This window comes from Ceratosolen solmsi, unplaced genomic scaffold (assembly GCF_000503995.2).
Source record: "Ceratosolen solmsi marchali unplaced genomic scaffold, CerSol_1.0 scaffold11, whole genome shotgun sequence".
Taxonomy (NCBI): domain Eukaryota; kingdom Metazoa; phylum Arthropoda; class Insecta; order Hymenoptera; family Agaonidae; genus Ceratosolen; species Ceratosolen solmsi.
In genome coordinates, this window is record NW_011948416.1 from 12,742,265 (window position 1) to 12,758,444 (window position 16,180).

At 31.7% G+C, this 16,180-nt stretch overlaps 3 protein-coding genes across 6 annotated transcripts; 2 read left to right on the forward strand and 1 right to left on the reverse strand.

The window, feature by feature from the left end:
* On the forward strand, positions 1–2,105 carry DhpD (guanine deaminase). Its single transcript, XM_011495904.1, has 8 exons — positions 1–123; positions 206–448; positions 533–751; positions 951–1,058; positions 1,153–1,260; positions 1,324–1,489; positions 1,594–1,740; positions 1,831–2,105. The coding sequence occupies exons 1-8, from the start codon at positions 19–21 to the stop codon at positions 2,028–2,030; spliced, it is 1,296 nt and encodes a 431-aa protein (XP_011494206.1). The 5' UTR covers positions 1–18; the 3' UTR covers positions 2,031–2,105.
* A 66-nt stretch (positions 2,106–2,171) lies between these two features.
* Positions 2,172–3,241, reverse strand: LOC105359335 (low molecular weight phosphotyrosine protein phosphatase-like). Its single transcript, XM_011495905.1, has 4 exons — positions 3,134–3,241; positions 2,690–2,880; positions 2,443–2,604; positions 2,172–2,352 (listed from the first exon to the last, which is right to left on the reverse strand). Exons 1-4 carry the CDS (start codon positions 3,168–3,170, stop codon positions 2,269–2,271), a joined length of 474 nt encoding a protein of 157 aa, XP_011494207.1. The 5' UTR covers positions 3,171–3,241; the 3' UTR covers positions 2,172–2,268.
* An 8,475-nt stretch (positions 3,242–11,716) lies between these two features.
* Positions 11,717–15,442, forward strand: LOC105359336 (F-box only protein 33). Of its 4 annotated transcripts, none has more exons than XM_011495908.1 (7): positions 11,717–12,177; positions 13,194–13,288; positions 13,360–13,932; positions 14,069–14,320; positions 14,400–14,592; positions 14,678–14,920; positions 15,177–15,442. In XM_011495908.1, the coding sequence occupies exons 1-6, from the start codon at positions 11,896–11,898 to the stop codon at positions 14,807–14,809; spliced, it is 1,527 nt and encodes a 508-aa protein (XP_011494210.1). In that variant the 5' UTR covers positions 11,717–11,895; the 3' UTR covers positions 14,810–14,920; positions 15,177–15,442. The 4 variants fall into 4 exon arrangements, with proteins under 4 accessions (XP_011494210.1, XP_011494208.1, XP_011494209.1 ...); XM_011495906.1 differs by having other exon boundaries at positions 14,678–14,900; positions 15,174–15,442; XM_011495907.1 differs by having other exon boundaries at positions 14,678–14,900.
* Positions 15,443–16,180: the final 738 nt, after the last annotated feature.

Consider the following 16,180-nt stretch of genomic DNA (forward strand, 5'->3'; position numbering starts at 1 on the left):
TTTGCAGCTTATAAATAAATGAAAATGTCTATACATTCTTTTATTGGTCCAATGATTCATAGTACAGTTGAAGGAGAATTATTTGCACATGAAAATGTTCAAATAGATATTAAGAGTGGAATAGTAAGTATGAAATTTATATAAATAGCCTAATAGAAATAATTCAGTTATTATAAATTGAAAACATCCGCAATTTTTATGTTAGATTGAAAAAGTTATTTTGAATCCAAAATTAGATAATATTGACAAAGACAATGTAAAGATTTTAAAAGATGGACAATTTCTAATTCCTGGATTCATCGACGGGCATATTCATGCCGTTCAAGTACCAAATATTGGCCTTGGTTATGACAAACCTTTACTTGATTGGCTTCAATTATATATCTTTCCACTTGAAAAAGAATTTAAAGATAACAAATTTGCTGAAAAAGTTTTTGATACTGTTGTGGTATACAATAGAAATTGACTCGTTTTCAAAGAATATAATTTGTAATTTATAATAATAATAAAGAAAATGATTTGTTGATTATAGAAAAGGACGTTACAGGCTGGAACTACCACAGCTTGCTACTTTGCCTCGTTGTATACGGAAGCATCATTGGTTCTTGCTAAGAAAGCTGCCATGTATGGTCAAAGAGCATTAATTGGTAAAGTTAATATGAATAATTCTCAAGTTACTAATTATTTTGAAAATTATGAGAACTCTATAAAAGAAACCAAAGCATTCATCGAAGGCGTTAGAAACATATATGTAAGTGCAGTGAACAATGCTTTTCACTTTTATTCATTGTTATGTAATGTTATTAGTATTGTCATTGGCTTATTGCTATTGTTATAACGGGCTTTAATATTGTAAAGGTATTATATTTTAAGCTGTAAATATCGTTTGTACCAACATATCTAGGATTTTATAGATTTATTTAAAACAAAATTTTTTCTATAATCGATAGAGCCCATTGGTACAACCAATTATAACACCAAGATTTGCGTTAAGCTGTGATATGAAATTAATGGAATTATTGGGTGATTTGGCTAGAAAAAATCAAATGTACATACAGGTAAGAGTTAGAAAATAGATAGTTTGTTTTACAATAAAATCCACCTTTGAAAGAACTCGAATACATGTATTGTACATTTTTTGCATTTCATAAGACACACATATCCGAAAATGCAGAAGAAGTGAAAGCCGTTAAAGCTCATTTTACGGAGTATTCATCCTACGCAGCAATTTATGATGCAGCAGGCATACTCACGAATAAGGTAAACATTCAATTTCATGTTTCATCGTATTTACAATATTGAAAGCTTGAAGTATGATTTCAGACAATATTAGCCCATGGCATTCATTTATCAGATAGTGAATTAGCTATTATTAGTAAACGAAAATCTGCTGTTATTCACTGTCCATCATCGAATACATGTTTGAAAAGTGGTCTTTGTAATGTGCGCAGATTGCAAGCGGCAAACATCAAAATTGGATTAGGAACTGGTACTAGGAACATTTAACGAACAAAATTCTTTCCTAAATTACATACAATCGATTGCCAGATGTAAAAAGCATATCCAAAGATATTATACTTTTTTTAATTTAAGATGTATCCGGTGGTAGCTCCATATGTATATTGGATGCTATGCGATCGGCTCTTCAGGTTTCCATTCATTTGTCATTTTCGAAGCCCGAGTACGAACCACTCAATTATAAAGAAGTATTTCATTTGGCTACCCTTGGTGGAGCAGAAGGTTAATCAAAATATTTTCAAATTTCATAGCCAACTATTATCTTATTTATTCAATGATAAAGTTATCGAATACATTTGTTTATCTTTACAGCTCTGGCTATGAACGATAAGATTGGTAATTTTATACCAGGAAAGGAATTTGACGCATTGGTGATTGATTTGTCGGCTTCTGGTTTTGCATTTGAGAATATGCAAGAGCACTCTCTTGAGCAGAAGTTGCAAAAGCTTATATATTGTGGCGACGATCGTAACATAGTGGAGGTATACGTATCAGGCCAGCGCGTTGTATAAACCAATATACATTAATTTATGAATTGTATACTATTAAGAAGTAGAGAATCTCAGAAGTAGACACCTCTGAGATAAATAAATAATAATTTAAAACAAAAAAATTTATAAATTAAAGAAATAAAAACTTTATTTAATTTTATTTATGTACAACACTGGTTTATTATAAAAAAGGCTTATTACTTATTTTGATGAGGATCGAAAGTCTCGTGTTTTGATCCAATTTTAAAATTTCAAGAGGCTAACTTTGTTGCTGATGTAAAAATGCTTCAACGCTTCTCTTACACTGTTCATAAACTTTATAAAAACCATCGTTATCGCAATCCTATTAAAAAAAAATCATTCCTTCATTAATTCACACGAAGATTGGATATGAATTTAAATAATTTTATATTTAAATAGCTTGTATTCTCACATAATATGGATCCACTATAATAGTTTCTCCTTGGGGATCATATTTTCCAAGAAGTTCAATTTTGGCTTTACTTCCACGAGGCTTCTTCTTATTAAGTTCAGAAATATTGCTCTCATCCATACCAAAGATCCAGTCGAATTTATTAAAATCATCTGTCTTTATCTACAAATAAATATCTACCTCAATAGATTCAGATACTACAGCTTATTAAGATATTAGATGCAACAATGACTGTCTACTTTCTTACCGGTCTAGCTTTATGAGAATAATTAGCGATTCCTTTATTTTTTAATGTTTCCCTAGCTCGATGATCAGGATTGTTGCCAGTGTGATATCCGATCAAAGCTGCACTATCCACGTCCCACTTATCATCGATTCCTTTTTCTTGAACGGTCCTTGCAAATACAGCATCTGCGATTGGGGAGCGACAAATGTTCCCTTTATGGAAAATTTAAAAATTAGAAGAGCCAATCGATACACAAGTATTAAAATTCTATAAAAACCGGTTTTAACAAATAAAAAAATTTCACATTTAACTATTAGTAACATACTGATTTGTTAAAAAAAAAAAAAAAAAAAAAAAAGATTCTTAAGAACCAGATAAATAAAATCAGTTTAACAATTATGGAAATATCGTACGATTCCAAATCAGGACGAATAAACAACATGGAAAGACAATGGAAATCCATACCTAAACAAACCATGAGTACTCGTTGTTTCTCCGTCATTTTGTCAATTACTTTTCAATTTATTGTACCGTTTGGAAATTGTAAAAAAAAAGAAAACAAGAATAAAAACCACAACAAACAAACAAGGAATATAAGATAATTATTTCATAATCAATACAAAAGACTAGATATTAATGTATCGATGAGACGCAAATAACAGCAGGCAAACATTACGAAAAAAACACATACAGCAGTGCTGCCATTACTTACGGCAACACAATATTTGTCGCGCATTATAGTTACATACTACCACGTGCTTCCGGGTATTATGAATCTTACGGTACGAACTATTATAGCAAAAAACAATTAATTATTAACGATTGGCCAGTTGGTCTCAATATTATCAATAAAAATTTACAAAAGAGGAACTAAATAGAAATTGAGATATAGTTTTACTTTCCATTGATCTTTATATGTAAAGAGTAAAGCGCGCACAACGTTTGGCCGTTCATAAGCGAACGCGAACACTATAAATATTGGGGCTCGATGGCGCTTAATGAAAATTGAAAATTCATGAAAGTGTATTATTTTAATAGTGTTCGACTACAATGCTAATGATGTAAATTATTTGTTAGAAATAAGTGTAGTGCGACAATTTGGTTATCTACATTTTCTTACATGAAATTAACGCGTCGATTATTGCTTACGCATTTATCGTTAATTCAAATAATAATGTTTTGTAAAATCCTCGATCATAGATGATATTTGCACACAAATTGAGAATAAAAAGATCGTTTAAAAAAATGCGCGATTCTATCCTTAAACTCTTAGGGACCAATTAAGGCAACAAATAAAAATTCACGTTGCACAATTCAAATTGCATATTTCAAATAAGCTTAACGAACCAGTAGTAGGACATTTTCAACAGTAGTTGTAAATATAAAGGATCCCCGTAAAAGTCTATAGTTTAACAAAACTGTCACAAAACGAATCACAATTCAATTATTCGATCATATGAAATGTTTAATATAAAGAAAATCGACTGGCTATACAAAATCTAGAACTGAAATTGGAAAAATTGCCACTACTAGATGTAAAACGACAGGACAATAATACTATAAACGATACGATTAGACTGTAGAATAAAAAATAACGAAAAGAAAATATGTAATAATGTTCACGTGAAACGTGTGAACAATTTGTTCAAGAAATTAGCTAATCATTGTTATTAACAGTACTAAAGAAATTTCTTATTAACGCCCCAATATCTTATCACTATTACAATATGCGTCGCGGATACTCGTGGCATAAAATGACAATATACGAACATACGAATCGTCGTAGTAGTTAGTGCATAAGCTCGATGTACCGAAATTCGATAAAATACTCACGATTAAAATATTTTTTAAAAGAAATCGTTGGTTCGCTAGTTTCTCTTCGTTAGTCTAGCGTACGAATATCTCATTCCGTAATTCTCCATTTAAAAAGCTGATAAAGCTCGTGGAGCAACAGCAGCACCCAGCGACAAAAGCTTTGGAATGTCAGTCTGTAAAAGAGGTTTTTTTTTTTAACTTTTACCATCTTCGTTATTTGCACATTCGTGTGATGTTTTAGCGTATGCGTAACCCGGAGTATTGTTTTACGTGCTCATGAATAATGTAGTCGACGCGAGAGCGTTTGGTTACATGTATGCGCGCACTCGAGTATTTTAAGTTACGCCCTCCGTCCGGGTCAGTTTTACGGAACAAACGCAAATCGCCGATGAGGACATCTGTTCGCTCACAGGTAATGCCGTAAATGCGTTCGCAGCGAATTTATAGCTTCGTGGAAAGGCTGGGGCCGAGCGTTTTTCGAAATTCCGTTACCCATCCTTTATCCATCCAATTATTGTCCAGCGCCGATGCAAGTATTTTGCAAGCTCGCGCCTGCGAATAAACTACTTCCCTTACGCAAATCGATAATGTGTGCGTGTGCGTGTGGATTTGGGGGTGGGGGGGGGGGCAAGGGGGGAGAGGGCTTATGGATAAAAATCACGATGGAGACCTGCGATGAAAAGGAGAATAGAGGGAAAATATTAGAATACGATAGTCTTTGTAAAGGATGATGTACGGTGAGGGGCTTGACATACAATACGTCATCAGTGCTCATAATTTGTTCGAAAAAATATTATTTTTCTTAAGGTCCGCACGAATATTCTTGACAAATTTTACAAGCATTTTGAGAGTTGAGCACCAAATCAAATAAAAATGCATTGCTCGATCGAATTCAAGAACTAGCGAAGATTAAATTGTTTGTAAGTTGGGTCAAATCGTAATATAAATTTACGTCGTTCTCAACATACTGCCCCACATTACAAATATAATCTTTATATTCAACAAAAATCGGTAATTGTTTTTATATTTTTAATCATGTATATGGGATTGACGGTAGTGCAAACATAGACAAATCAATAAATCTAAAGAAGATGATTTCTCGTTGCATTTTGTATTGAACGACTTAATCATGTATAATGTATAATTTATATTATATATTGTATTTATATAAAGACGTTATTATTAAAAAAAAAAATATGTAATGTTTTTTAAGATCAACATTATGTTTGAATTTAATAAAACACCTGCTTTTTTATTTATTTATTTATTTTTTTTTTAACTTTACCTCATTCGTCATATACGTTTCCTGTTCTCAATTTTTATTTCTTACTAAATCAGAACCTTTTTAAGGAGATATATTTTTTGTTTTTTGGTTTTTTACTTTTTTTCAATAAAGAGCCAATCGATATTATTTACCACAATTCAAATTTCTACCTTATAACATTGTTTTAACCTGAAAACAAAAACAAAGTTAAATACCAATTTTTAATTACATACATTGGCAAATTTTAAAAGTTTAGTTATCATATGATGACTGGCTTATTTTTGCGTAAAAGAAGCAGGAACTCCTGTGCTATTACGATAATCATTGTACTTGCATAAACTCTAACCTTCCACACTTTTCTACATTCCACAATTCAATAATCTCTGTTATAATCATAAAAATGATAAGTTACTGCAAATAAGTGCACGGCTCCCCGAGTTAAAACGTCACTACTCCCGACAATACTTTTGAAAGTTCCAATGCAATGAGCTCATTAGCCACAGTGACCCCACTTTTTCCCAGTACTCTTTTAAAATATTTTCCTTATCCCTTAATGTTCGTAGGATGAATGGACATGCTATGCTATTGCTTCTCATGTAACCTTGTGACTATGACAGAGGGACACTCGACTAGCATTAAAAGATCCTGTGTAACTCGACCTGAAGTGCAAAGTTGAGGCTCTGTGAAAAATCTGAAAGTATTTAGGGAATATTTATAGCTAGTATTTTTCTATTCTGGCACTTCGCTTGATGCAATTTCTCTTTCTTCGCTCATTTGAGAAACTAAACACGCATACATATTTTATACATTAACATGTACGTGAAGTATGTTTATATAGAATATTAAGTGACTTTCCCAAGTAGAATCGGTCCGATATATTTGCAAATACCTTGTACGAAACTATTCTTTGTGATAAGTTTAAGTGAAAATTATGCTCTTTGTGGCATGAGACTTACCTTTTATTCGTGTAAGATTTTTTCAATTATAAAATTGTGCCTATATAACCTAATATAATTAATAAAACATTGCACACGTATAATATGTAATTTAATTAGATACGTGGAAATATATATATATATATATATATATATATATATTAATTTTCTTTTAATAAGTAAATACTTTGAGTGTAGTAATAATTGTTATTAATATTATTAATACAGCGACATAAAAATTGACATAAATAAGAGTATAATATAATTCGTTTATTATTAATTGTTACATTTTCTTTCAAATTATTTAACATCGATTTTATTATTAAATGTCTATTGTTTATTTGTATTATTAAATATTTGTTTATTATATTATTATTATTATATTATTCAATTGAATTGTGATGCTAGACTTAATCAAAATGTTGATAGTGAACTGATATTTTTAAGGAGACATTTTTTTAATAAATTTTTATAGCTTATAACGATATAAGAAAGTCATAATAATTATCTCGATGTAATTTAATTCTTTTGCTGTTGAATAAGGTTACGATGAAAAAAATACGTAAACCACAAATACGAGAATCTCCAATGCATTATGTTATAGTCAATTGATCTATTTTATAATATATTTAAGTTTCGATTTAATTATTTATTAAAAAGAAAAATAACTTTTTTTTCTTCATATTTTATATTTGTCTGATCGTATATTTGTCGTAAATTTAGAACAATTTAGTAATTGTACAATTTTTAAATTATGATTAAAATTCTATACAATTGCACGAGTAGTCATAGAAAATATTGAATTGTTTTTGTTTTTTGTTTTTAAATTCACTTTATAATTTTACAAGACGAATGGATGACAATAGGTTTCACAAAATTAGCATAGCAGTAATGTTTTTAAGTTCAAATTCAAATAAATGTGTGCGTCTTTTTTCAATGAGTTATTTTGATAATTTCTTTATCTATCTATTTAATATATACTTGTGCGCGTTGAAAAATATTTTTCAAGGACGTAGAATTTGTTATACCTACGTTACATTGTTGAAGAGCATCGTAATAATTTTTTGCATACCGACAGGTCCGATGTTTTCCATAATTTTTCATCTAAAGTCTTGTATTAGAAAAATCATTATCAATCATCAATTTCATGCAATCTTACATAAGAATGTGAGAACTATTTTCAGTATGATTGCACATTAGCTTTAAATGACCACAGAAGCTCTGCCAATTGTTTAATAATTTGCGAGTAAGTAACCGAGAAAATTTCAAGACTTTTTGGCACCTGCAGTATAAAATAATCATTTTATTCCTTTAGTTATAACCCTACTATAATTAGGATCCATCATAATAAACAATACAGTTATACTAGAAATGATTTTGTATAGATGAATGACAAAAAATCGAGTGTCATTTGTTTAAACATTTTTCACAATCGGAATGCTGTTTTATTAGTTCGTCTCGCAATATTTGTAAATTATAATTCATTCGATTCATCCAAGAGCTTATGAATTGAAAATGACAATCACTAGCTATTAATAATTAAACAATAATCATTGAAAGTGAAAATCATCATCCATTACTATGTTTCAGTTTTGCTTTCAACGAAGCATATTTTTCTTTTATCAAGCCATGGGTTATTTATTATATTATCGAGTATCATAATGGCGCGTTTACTTAAGTCTTTTAAGTCCAAACTGGCTATTAACAATATTGAAGCAGCATTGATTCCTTTATTATGAGAACATTTATGGATTCCACAACGCGATTGTAAAGAGGCTGGACGATAATAATAATTAATTTCAATATAACACTAAAAGCTAACGAAATTATCCCTTTCAATGATTGTTGCTCAGTTGTATTTACCGATAGTTCACGAGGTATTATAAAATTTACTTGACTTACACACTAGATTTTCATTTATCCAGGGTAGATGATTTTCTAGAAAGTTTGTGCATTATATCAAGTGTAGGCAATCGCGATCTTTCGATGTTTTATCATAAGTTCGGCAATCGGATTTGATTGGATGTTAAGCTATTTAACTGAAACTTTTGAAGTAACAGGTTCGTTTTTCTGCCGCTAAATAATTTTTATTTATATGATTGTATTGAAAGGAAAAAAGAAAATTTCGAAAATAAAAGAAAAAAAAATAGAAAATATAAAGATAAAAGTTAAAGTAAATGTGAAATTTATGCATAAATTTTAAAAATTTTACGATAATTAAAAGTTTGTAACATTAGTACAAAAAATTAATTCAATGTTTGGATTCTACTCGCGATTGGTTATTGTTGTTGTTGTTATTATTGTTATTATTATTATTATTATTATTATTATTAGTAGTAGTAATAGTAGTAGTAGTAGTAGTAGTAGTAGTAGTATTTTACTTTAGTTATTTTTTTCTTCATTATTATTAAAGATTGAATGAAGTGTTTTAGAAAATTACAACAACTTCAAATAGTTAGCTGCATACCATTCAATGTGAAAAATACTTGGATTGGAGATATTTCTCATTTATAGGTAAATACGAATGTACAATTATTATCTATACGTATATTATTATAAATTAATTGCTTTTATTATTTAAAATTAAATGCTATATAAACGCTTAAATAACTGTTAATATAAACAAAAAAAATGTATTTATTTTTAAATCTCTTACGACTATTATTATTATTATTATACTTAATTTTCAAATACTTCATTTCATATAATTTTTCTAATTTTATTCTTACCAATTCTAAGTTCCTGTAATTTTGAGTTCAAACATTCCAATAACATTGGTTTTTTTCTTTCCATTTTCCCTCATCATTTACATGGTAAATTCTTATAAAATATGAATATTTATCTATTTATTACAAGCAACTTGCGCATCTTATTAACTATTCCTTAATCATTTGGTTTTTTTTTACGTTTGATTGGATAATATATAGTTTCCATAATGGAGTTGAAGTTTGATTATATTAAGGACTATATAAATTTGTTATACTTTAGGATAATAAATAATAGAAATTAACGCATGGATTTGCGTATTTCTGGCAATCATAACGTTTACGCTACATACGCGAGTACATTCAAATGTTTCGGACTTGCATATTACATCAATTATTTTAAAGATTAATTTTTATTAGTCTTTCGAAATAATAGTCGCATCGAGGTTAACGTATTAAATTCAAAATTCCAGATAATTATTTAAACAAATGTCGTAAAAGCTGTAACTTAATTAGTGTTGGAAAGATATCTCTTTCTCAAGACAAGTTAAAACGTTGATGATGGTATCTCAGAGTATAATTAGGTTAATGTAAAAGGCGATCAAGTAACTCCAACCATAATTCATTATTTTTTGCGATTACAACGACGAATAACGGATCGTCGATCCGATAATCCGTGTCGATGTAAAAGCCTACCTTTCTTTCTCTTCTTTTTATTTATTAATTTACTTACTTACTTACTTACTTACTTACTTATTTATTTATTTATTTATTTATTATTCTTATTATTCTTTTTTCTCTCTTTAATAATAATATCGTGTCTTTATCCCTCAATTTTATCGCTAAAAGGCGGTAAATAAAGCTCTGCCGATGATTTTATCGTTTTGAAGAAATTCAATAAAAAGACTACTAATTGTTAGAGGGAGAGGTCATTTTTTATTTGTCAATGCTTGTTTGCTTTTTCCAAGCAATTGTTTTCATTGTTTTTTCTTTTTAAAATTACTAGACACTGTGTAATCATTAGGAATCGCGATTAAATAAACTAAAGTTTTCTCAGCTTAATTTTCATTGCCTTCGTGTTCTAAGTGATATTACATTAAAATAATCGATAATATTTTTTACATAAAATAATTTAATAACGTTTCAACGCCGTTTCTTATCTATCCTTACAGTATTCGATACTTCTTTGGCATCTCTCATTACATCGTACAGCCAAACGAAACAAATATTTAATTGATTTTTTTTCAATTACGAGCTATCCGAAAAGAAAGGAAATTTTCAGGAATGATCATTATGAATTTTAGATGGAAAATAATGAATGAATATTAGTATTTTTCTTAAATCTTTCTTCACTGCTTTTAATAACAACCATTAAGAAGATATTGTTTTTTTTTCCTTTTTTCCATTTTCTTTTCTAAATTAATTTTCTAGCGCAGTACGGCGTGAGAAAGTACAAATTTACGGTACTATATTTTACACTTCTGAAATTATTAATAATATTGAATATTACCGATTGCAATAACAACAACGATTATAACGACGACGACGACGACGACGATGACGACGACGACGACGACGACGACAATAATAATAATAATTAAAACATTGGTGATATGCACGTTTTTGCACAACCGATAAGGCAAATGGTTAATGCCAGTAAAAACAAGCTATTGGGCATTGTCAACAAATAGGAGAGAGGAAGAAAAAATATATTCGACATTAGTAAAATTAACATGCAATGTAGCAAGCAAACACGGCGTGGGGACTCGACGAGTACCGAAAACCATACCACTGCGAAATATTCATATAAGCCTTTCAAAATACCACTTATTTATCCTCTATTGACAACTTTGTCTGCATATTCCAATAAGAGCGTTGACTATCATACGAATGGATGCATTAAGCAGCAAGTAAGTGCATCGCGCACGCGCAGTCGAATTAATTCCCATTTTCTCTTTGGGCTCTACAGCTTCGATATCGCGAATTCACGGTATAGTTGTTTTAGCAATATAGTAATACCAAACAGTGTACAACAAGTAATGCCGATGCAAAGTCGTTCGTTGTTTTCTCGCTTAGCGGCGCGGATGTGGCCGATGATCATCGGCAGCGACGACAGCAGTGAGCGGAGAGGATTCGCGGAGAAAAACATTAAAGCTGTCTCTGCCACCCTCTCCACCCTCCAACCCCTCTCGCAACCACCCTCGCACCCTTTGTCATTACGTGCATGCATAGTGTCTATATATATATAGATAATGATATATATATATATATATATATATATATATATATTGATATAGATAAAGATATATCTCTTTCTGTTTCTCCCCACCTATATCTCCCTCGTACCCCCTCTCCGCTCTCTCTATTTATTGCGCATATGCACAATCTCGCATACAGTCGCATACCCGCGCTCGCCCGTTCACACACACACGTGCGCGCGCTTGCGCGCACGCACGCACACGTTACACATAGCATACACCTTTTCTGTCTTGACTTGTAGTATACTGTATGATGGTACGGGGAGAAAATGAAGAGAAATCGTCGTTGTCGCTTCAGCCGATCATGAAGAAGATCGAGGAGGCGCCGGTCAACGGCAATAGACAGCAAACAGCTGCGACGATGTCTTCGGGCTGCTCGATGACGTCCTTGAAGAGCAACAGTAGCAGCAGCTCAGACGTCGTCGCAAAGGACAACAACAATGCAGATCCCTGTTGGGACAGTCTGCCCAGTGTCATTCTCCTCGAGATCTTCTCGTATTTGCCACAAGAAAGTCGGATTCAAGCCTCGCAAGTAAATCCGTCGACAAAGTCCACTTTTTATTACTTTCTTCGTCTAAAATCTCCGTTCTAACGAATTTCACAATCAAACAATTTTATTAGCTCTCTCTCTCTCCCTCTGTCTCGCTGGCCATCGCTAAACTATATCTATATTTCGTGCATCGTTCCATTTCTATTTTTTTTGTTTCTTTTACACTTGCAAATGCAATTGCAAATGCAAATGTCATTCTGTTTACTTGCGCTATTATCATTGACATCATCGTCATAATCAATCATAATTACAATCAAAATTGCAATCACAAACAAAATTACAATTAGAATTACAATTACAATTTCAATTACAATCATAATCACAATCATAATTGTAATCACCATCGTCATCATCATCGTCATCCTTGTCATCGTCGTCCTCCTCCTCCTCCTCCTCCTCCTCCTCCTCCTCTTCTTCCTCCTCCTCTTCCTCCTCCTCCTCCTTCTCCTCCACCTCCTTCTCTTCCTCCTCCTCCTCCTCCCACTTCTGCTCCTCCTTCATCTCCACCGCCTCCTCCTCCTCTTCCTCGTCTTCCTCCGCCTTCTTCCCCTTCTCCTTCTGCTCTTCCTCCTCTACCTTCACCACCTCCTCCTCATCCTCCTCCTCATCCTCATCCTCATCCTCGACCTGATCCTCGACCTGATCCTCGACCTCATCCTCATCATCGTCATCGTCATCATCATTATCGTCGTCGTCGTCGTCGTTGTCGTCATTCATCATAGTCGCATCGTCATCAACGTCATTATACTTGTCAGTGTCATTGTCATCGTCGTCAGCCTTATTATTATCATTATCGTTATCTTTATCATTTTTATTATCATTTGGTTAAGATTTTTTTTTATATTACCATTACTATTTTTGTTGATTAACTAATTTGGCAATGTATCATAGGAAATTGGATATTTTTATTATAAATTTTTAATGCCAATAATGTTATTGCTATACAATTGATTTAAATACTGTGAGAACTGTTGACATTTAATATTTTTTTAACAAAGGTCTGCAGATACTGGAGATATGCATTATTTCATCCCAGTTTTTGGAAGAAAATCACATTTACTCTAATGGATAACGACAGTATTTTATGGTCAAGGTTAATATAATTTTTTTTTTTTTTTTTTTTTGATTATTAATTTCTATTAAAGTAATCAATTTCATTTTTAGGTGTCTATCGAGTTGGTTTAAATTCAGTGTGCAAGATGTAACGATTCGTTGCGAATCCGCCAATAATTATGTACGAGAAGCATTATTTGTTTTGAAAAAGTTGAGCGGTAACAGGCAACTTCGGAAGGTTTTTTTAGAACCAATCAGATGTATGTTCGAATACCCCACTCAAGAGGTGAATAGTAAGAAATTATTAAAGCAGCTGTTAAACATAATGGAAACTTCAAATTGTCTCGAAGCGCTAAGCCTGGGTTGCATCGAAGAGTTGACCGAAGATTTGACAGTTATTTTAGAACCTCTTAAACACAATCATGCCAATCACTTAACTCATTTGAGTTTGGCCTCGATCAAAGATGATCCCGAACACTATAATTTCTTGGAATTAGATCATTCTTTATTTAATAGCTTTGCAAGACTGTCCATATTAAGTATTGACTATGATCACGTTATAGATAATTTGCTGCAAGCTTTGAATAGTGGAACGATGGAAAGATTAGTTATACACGTACATGGCTGGAGCGGAGAGTATGTTGGAACAAGCAATAATGCATGGATAGCTTTTACACAAAAAAAGTGAGACCTAATTTTTGTATTATTCTACAATATCGTTTAATACTTTAAATTATGAATCAACAAGCTTAGCGTGAAATTAATAAAAGCACTTTGTTTATTAATTATTTATTAATTTCAATTTAATTTACAATTTCAGTCCTCGATGTGAATTACGCTTGAATCTCATTCACTCTTACAGTGCAGTGAGAGTGTTGGATAGTGAAATTTTACAATCAGCGATGCCTTTGACTCACTTAAAAGTACTGTTTTGCGAACGTGTCAATGTTACGGCATTTCAAATTATTTCTGACTGGTACTCCAGTACTTTGAAGTCGCTTATTTGGATTGACTCCTTTAATTATCATCAAAATCATTTCAATTCTGTGTATAATTTTGGTGATTTAAATAAGTAAGCGAATTACGATAGAAAACAATTAAGAAATTTAACCTCATTCATTGAAATATAAATTTTCATATATATTTTACAGTCCCGATCCTTTAGTATTAGCCGCTTGGAAATGCAAAAATTTAAGTGAAATAGTGTTTATAGGGCATGAATATTTTTTAATTAATTTAGCAGCTATCGTGCGTTTGAGGCATAATACTTTGAAAAGATTTGAGTTCGCAGAAAGCGATATTGTTTCTGAACAATCTTGGATGGAGCATAAGGCAATTATAAATGTAAATAATAATCATGATCAGACAAGCAATATTGTCCAATAAACTTTTGGTAAATTTCTAAAAGTCAATGCTAATTTCTTTGCAGGAAGTTAAAGAAGTGATGGGTAAGCAATGGAAACTTTTGAGCGACGAAGAGCTTCCGAAAGTTGTGATACATTCTTTGAGCGGTGATAGTAGAGAAGTAATAATGCCAATGGTTCTTCGGGATCAAAAGTAGCTCGTGTCCATGAGAATTTTAAAATTTAAGCAATCTCACACAAATACCATCCATCATCAATAGTCTTTTCTGGTGAAACCTATTCTCAGAAGTATGAGCGTAATATCACATGTTAAGTCACGTTCTTATGTTTTTCTATGGAAATATTTTTATGTGAAATATGCAATTTTTTTTTAATTAATTTTAAGTGAAATCATATTAAGATTATTACGTTATATACGTTCTGAGGTTTAGATATAATAGTCCAAAAATATTCTCTCACAAGTATAATCACTTGCGATGAGAATCAGCCATCCATATCTTAAGAAAACTGCAGCGAAGTCATTTGATGCACTGAAAAAATTCGTATTCGTTTCTTTTTCAGTAGAAGTTCATCCCAAAAAACTTCTCAATGGTAATAAAATCGGAGATAAACTGTTGTACATACAATTAAATGAGCTATCTGGTTCCTCGACGAGTCCCTATTGTTGAATATTAACGAAACAATGTAGTAATAATAAAGAAAAAAAAAGTACATCTGGACTACAGGACTAACAGAGTCTTTTGTGACAAACACCCAATATACAGGGTAAACAATGTACAGTTCGATGATACCGCATAAAAAGCAGAGAAACACAACATAGATTCGTCGGGGAGTAGAAAAACATCGGAGAGCGAATATATTCAACAAGCAGCCAGATAATGTTGCAAGTATTTTTCCATTGGAATGGGAATCTAGTTTATAGCGTTGATAAAACACAAGCGGAATAGATGTAGATGGAAAGTGTTAAGCGCAATCTTAAAACGAAAAAAGAAGAAAAAAAAACATCGCAATGCCAAGAATGGGCTAATATTTTACAAGAGTCGGGTGAGTAACGAAGAAAAAACTGCACCAAACTCGACGTCAACCTCGACGAAAGCATATGTAATTAACGAGCGATCCGAGGTTATTTTTAATACCAAAACCAATCGGACGCCTTAGCATAAGAAGAAGCATCTTGATGTGCATATACGCTGTGATTACGATAGGATTGAGCACTTCCAACGGTTGGACGACTTTTACTAAATGCTCCCCACATTATATTATCTATTATCTAGTATTGAGCATTGAGAAGAAATACAAATACGAGATAATCTATATCTAAAGGAGTTTAGTCACTAATCGATATAAATGTATATGTATGTATCTAATAGCTTTTGAATTTTAAAAACGTCAAGTCTGTAGCGGTATGTATCTCGATTTTGGTTTGTATGCGTGACTATCGGCAACACTGAGAACAAACAACCTTTAAATCAATCGAAAAACTGAATGGTACAAAAGTAGAGTAGTTTTATCAAGATATAAGAACAAGAGGATACCAAAAGAAGGTCGTCAAACATATGTACAGTTTG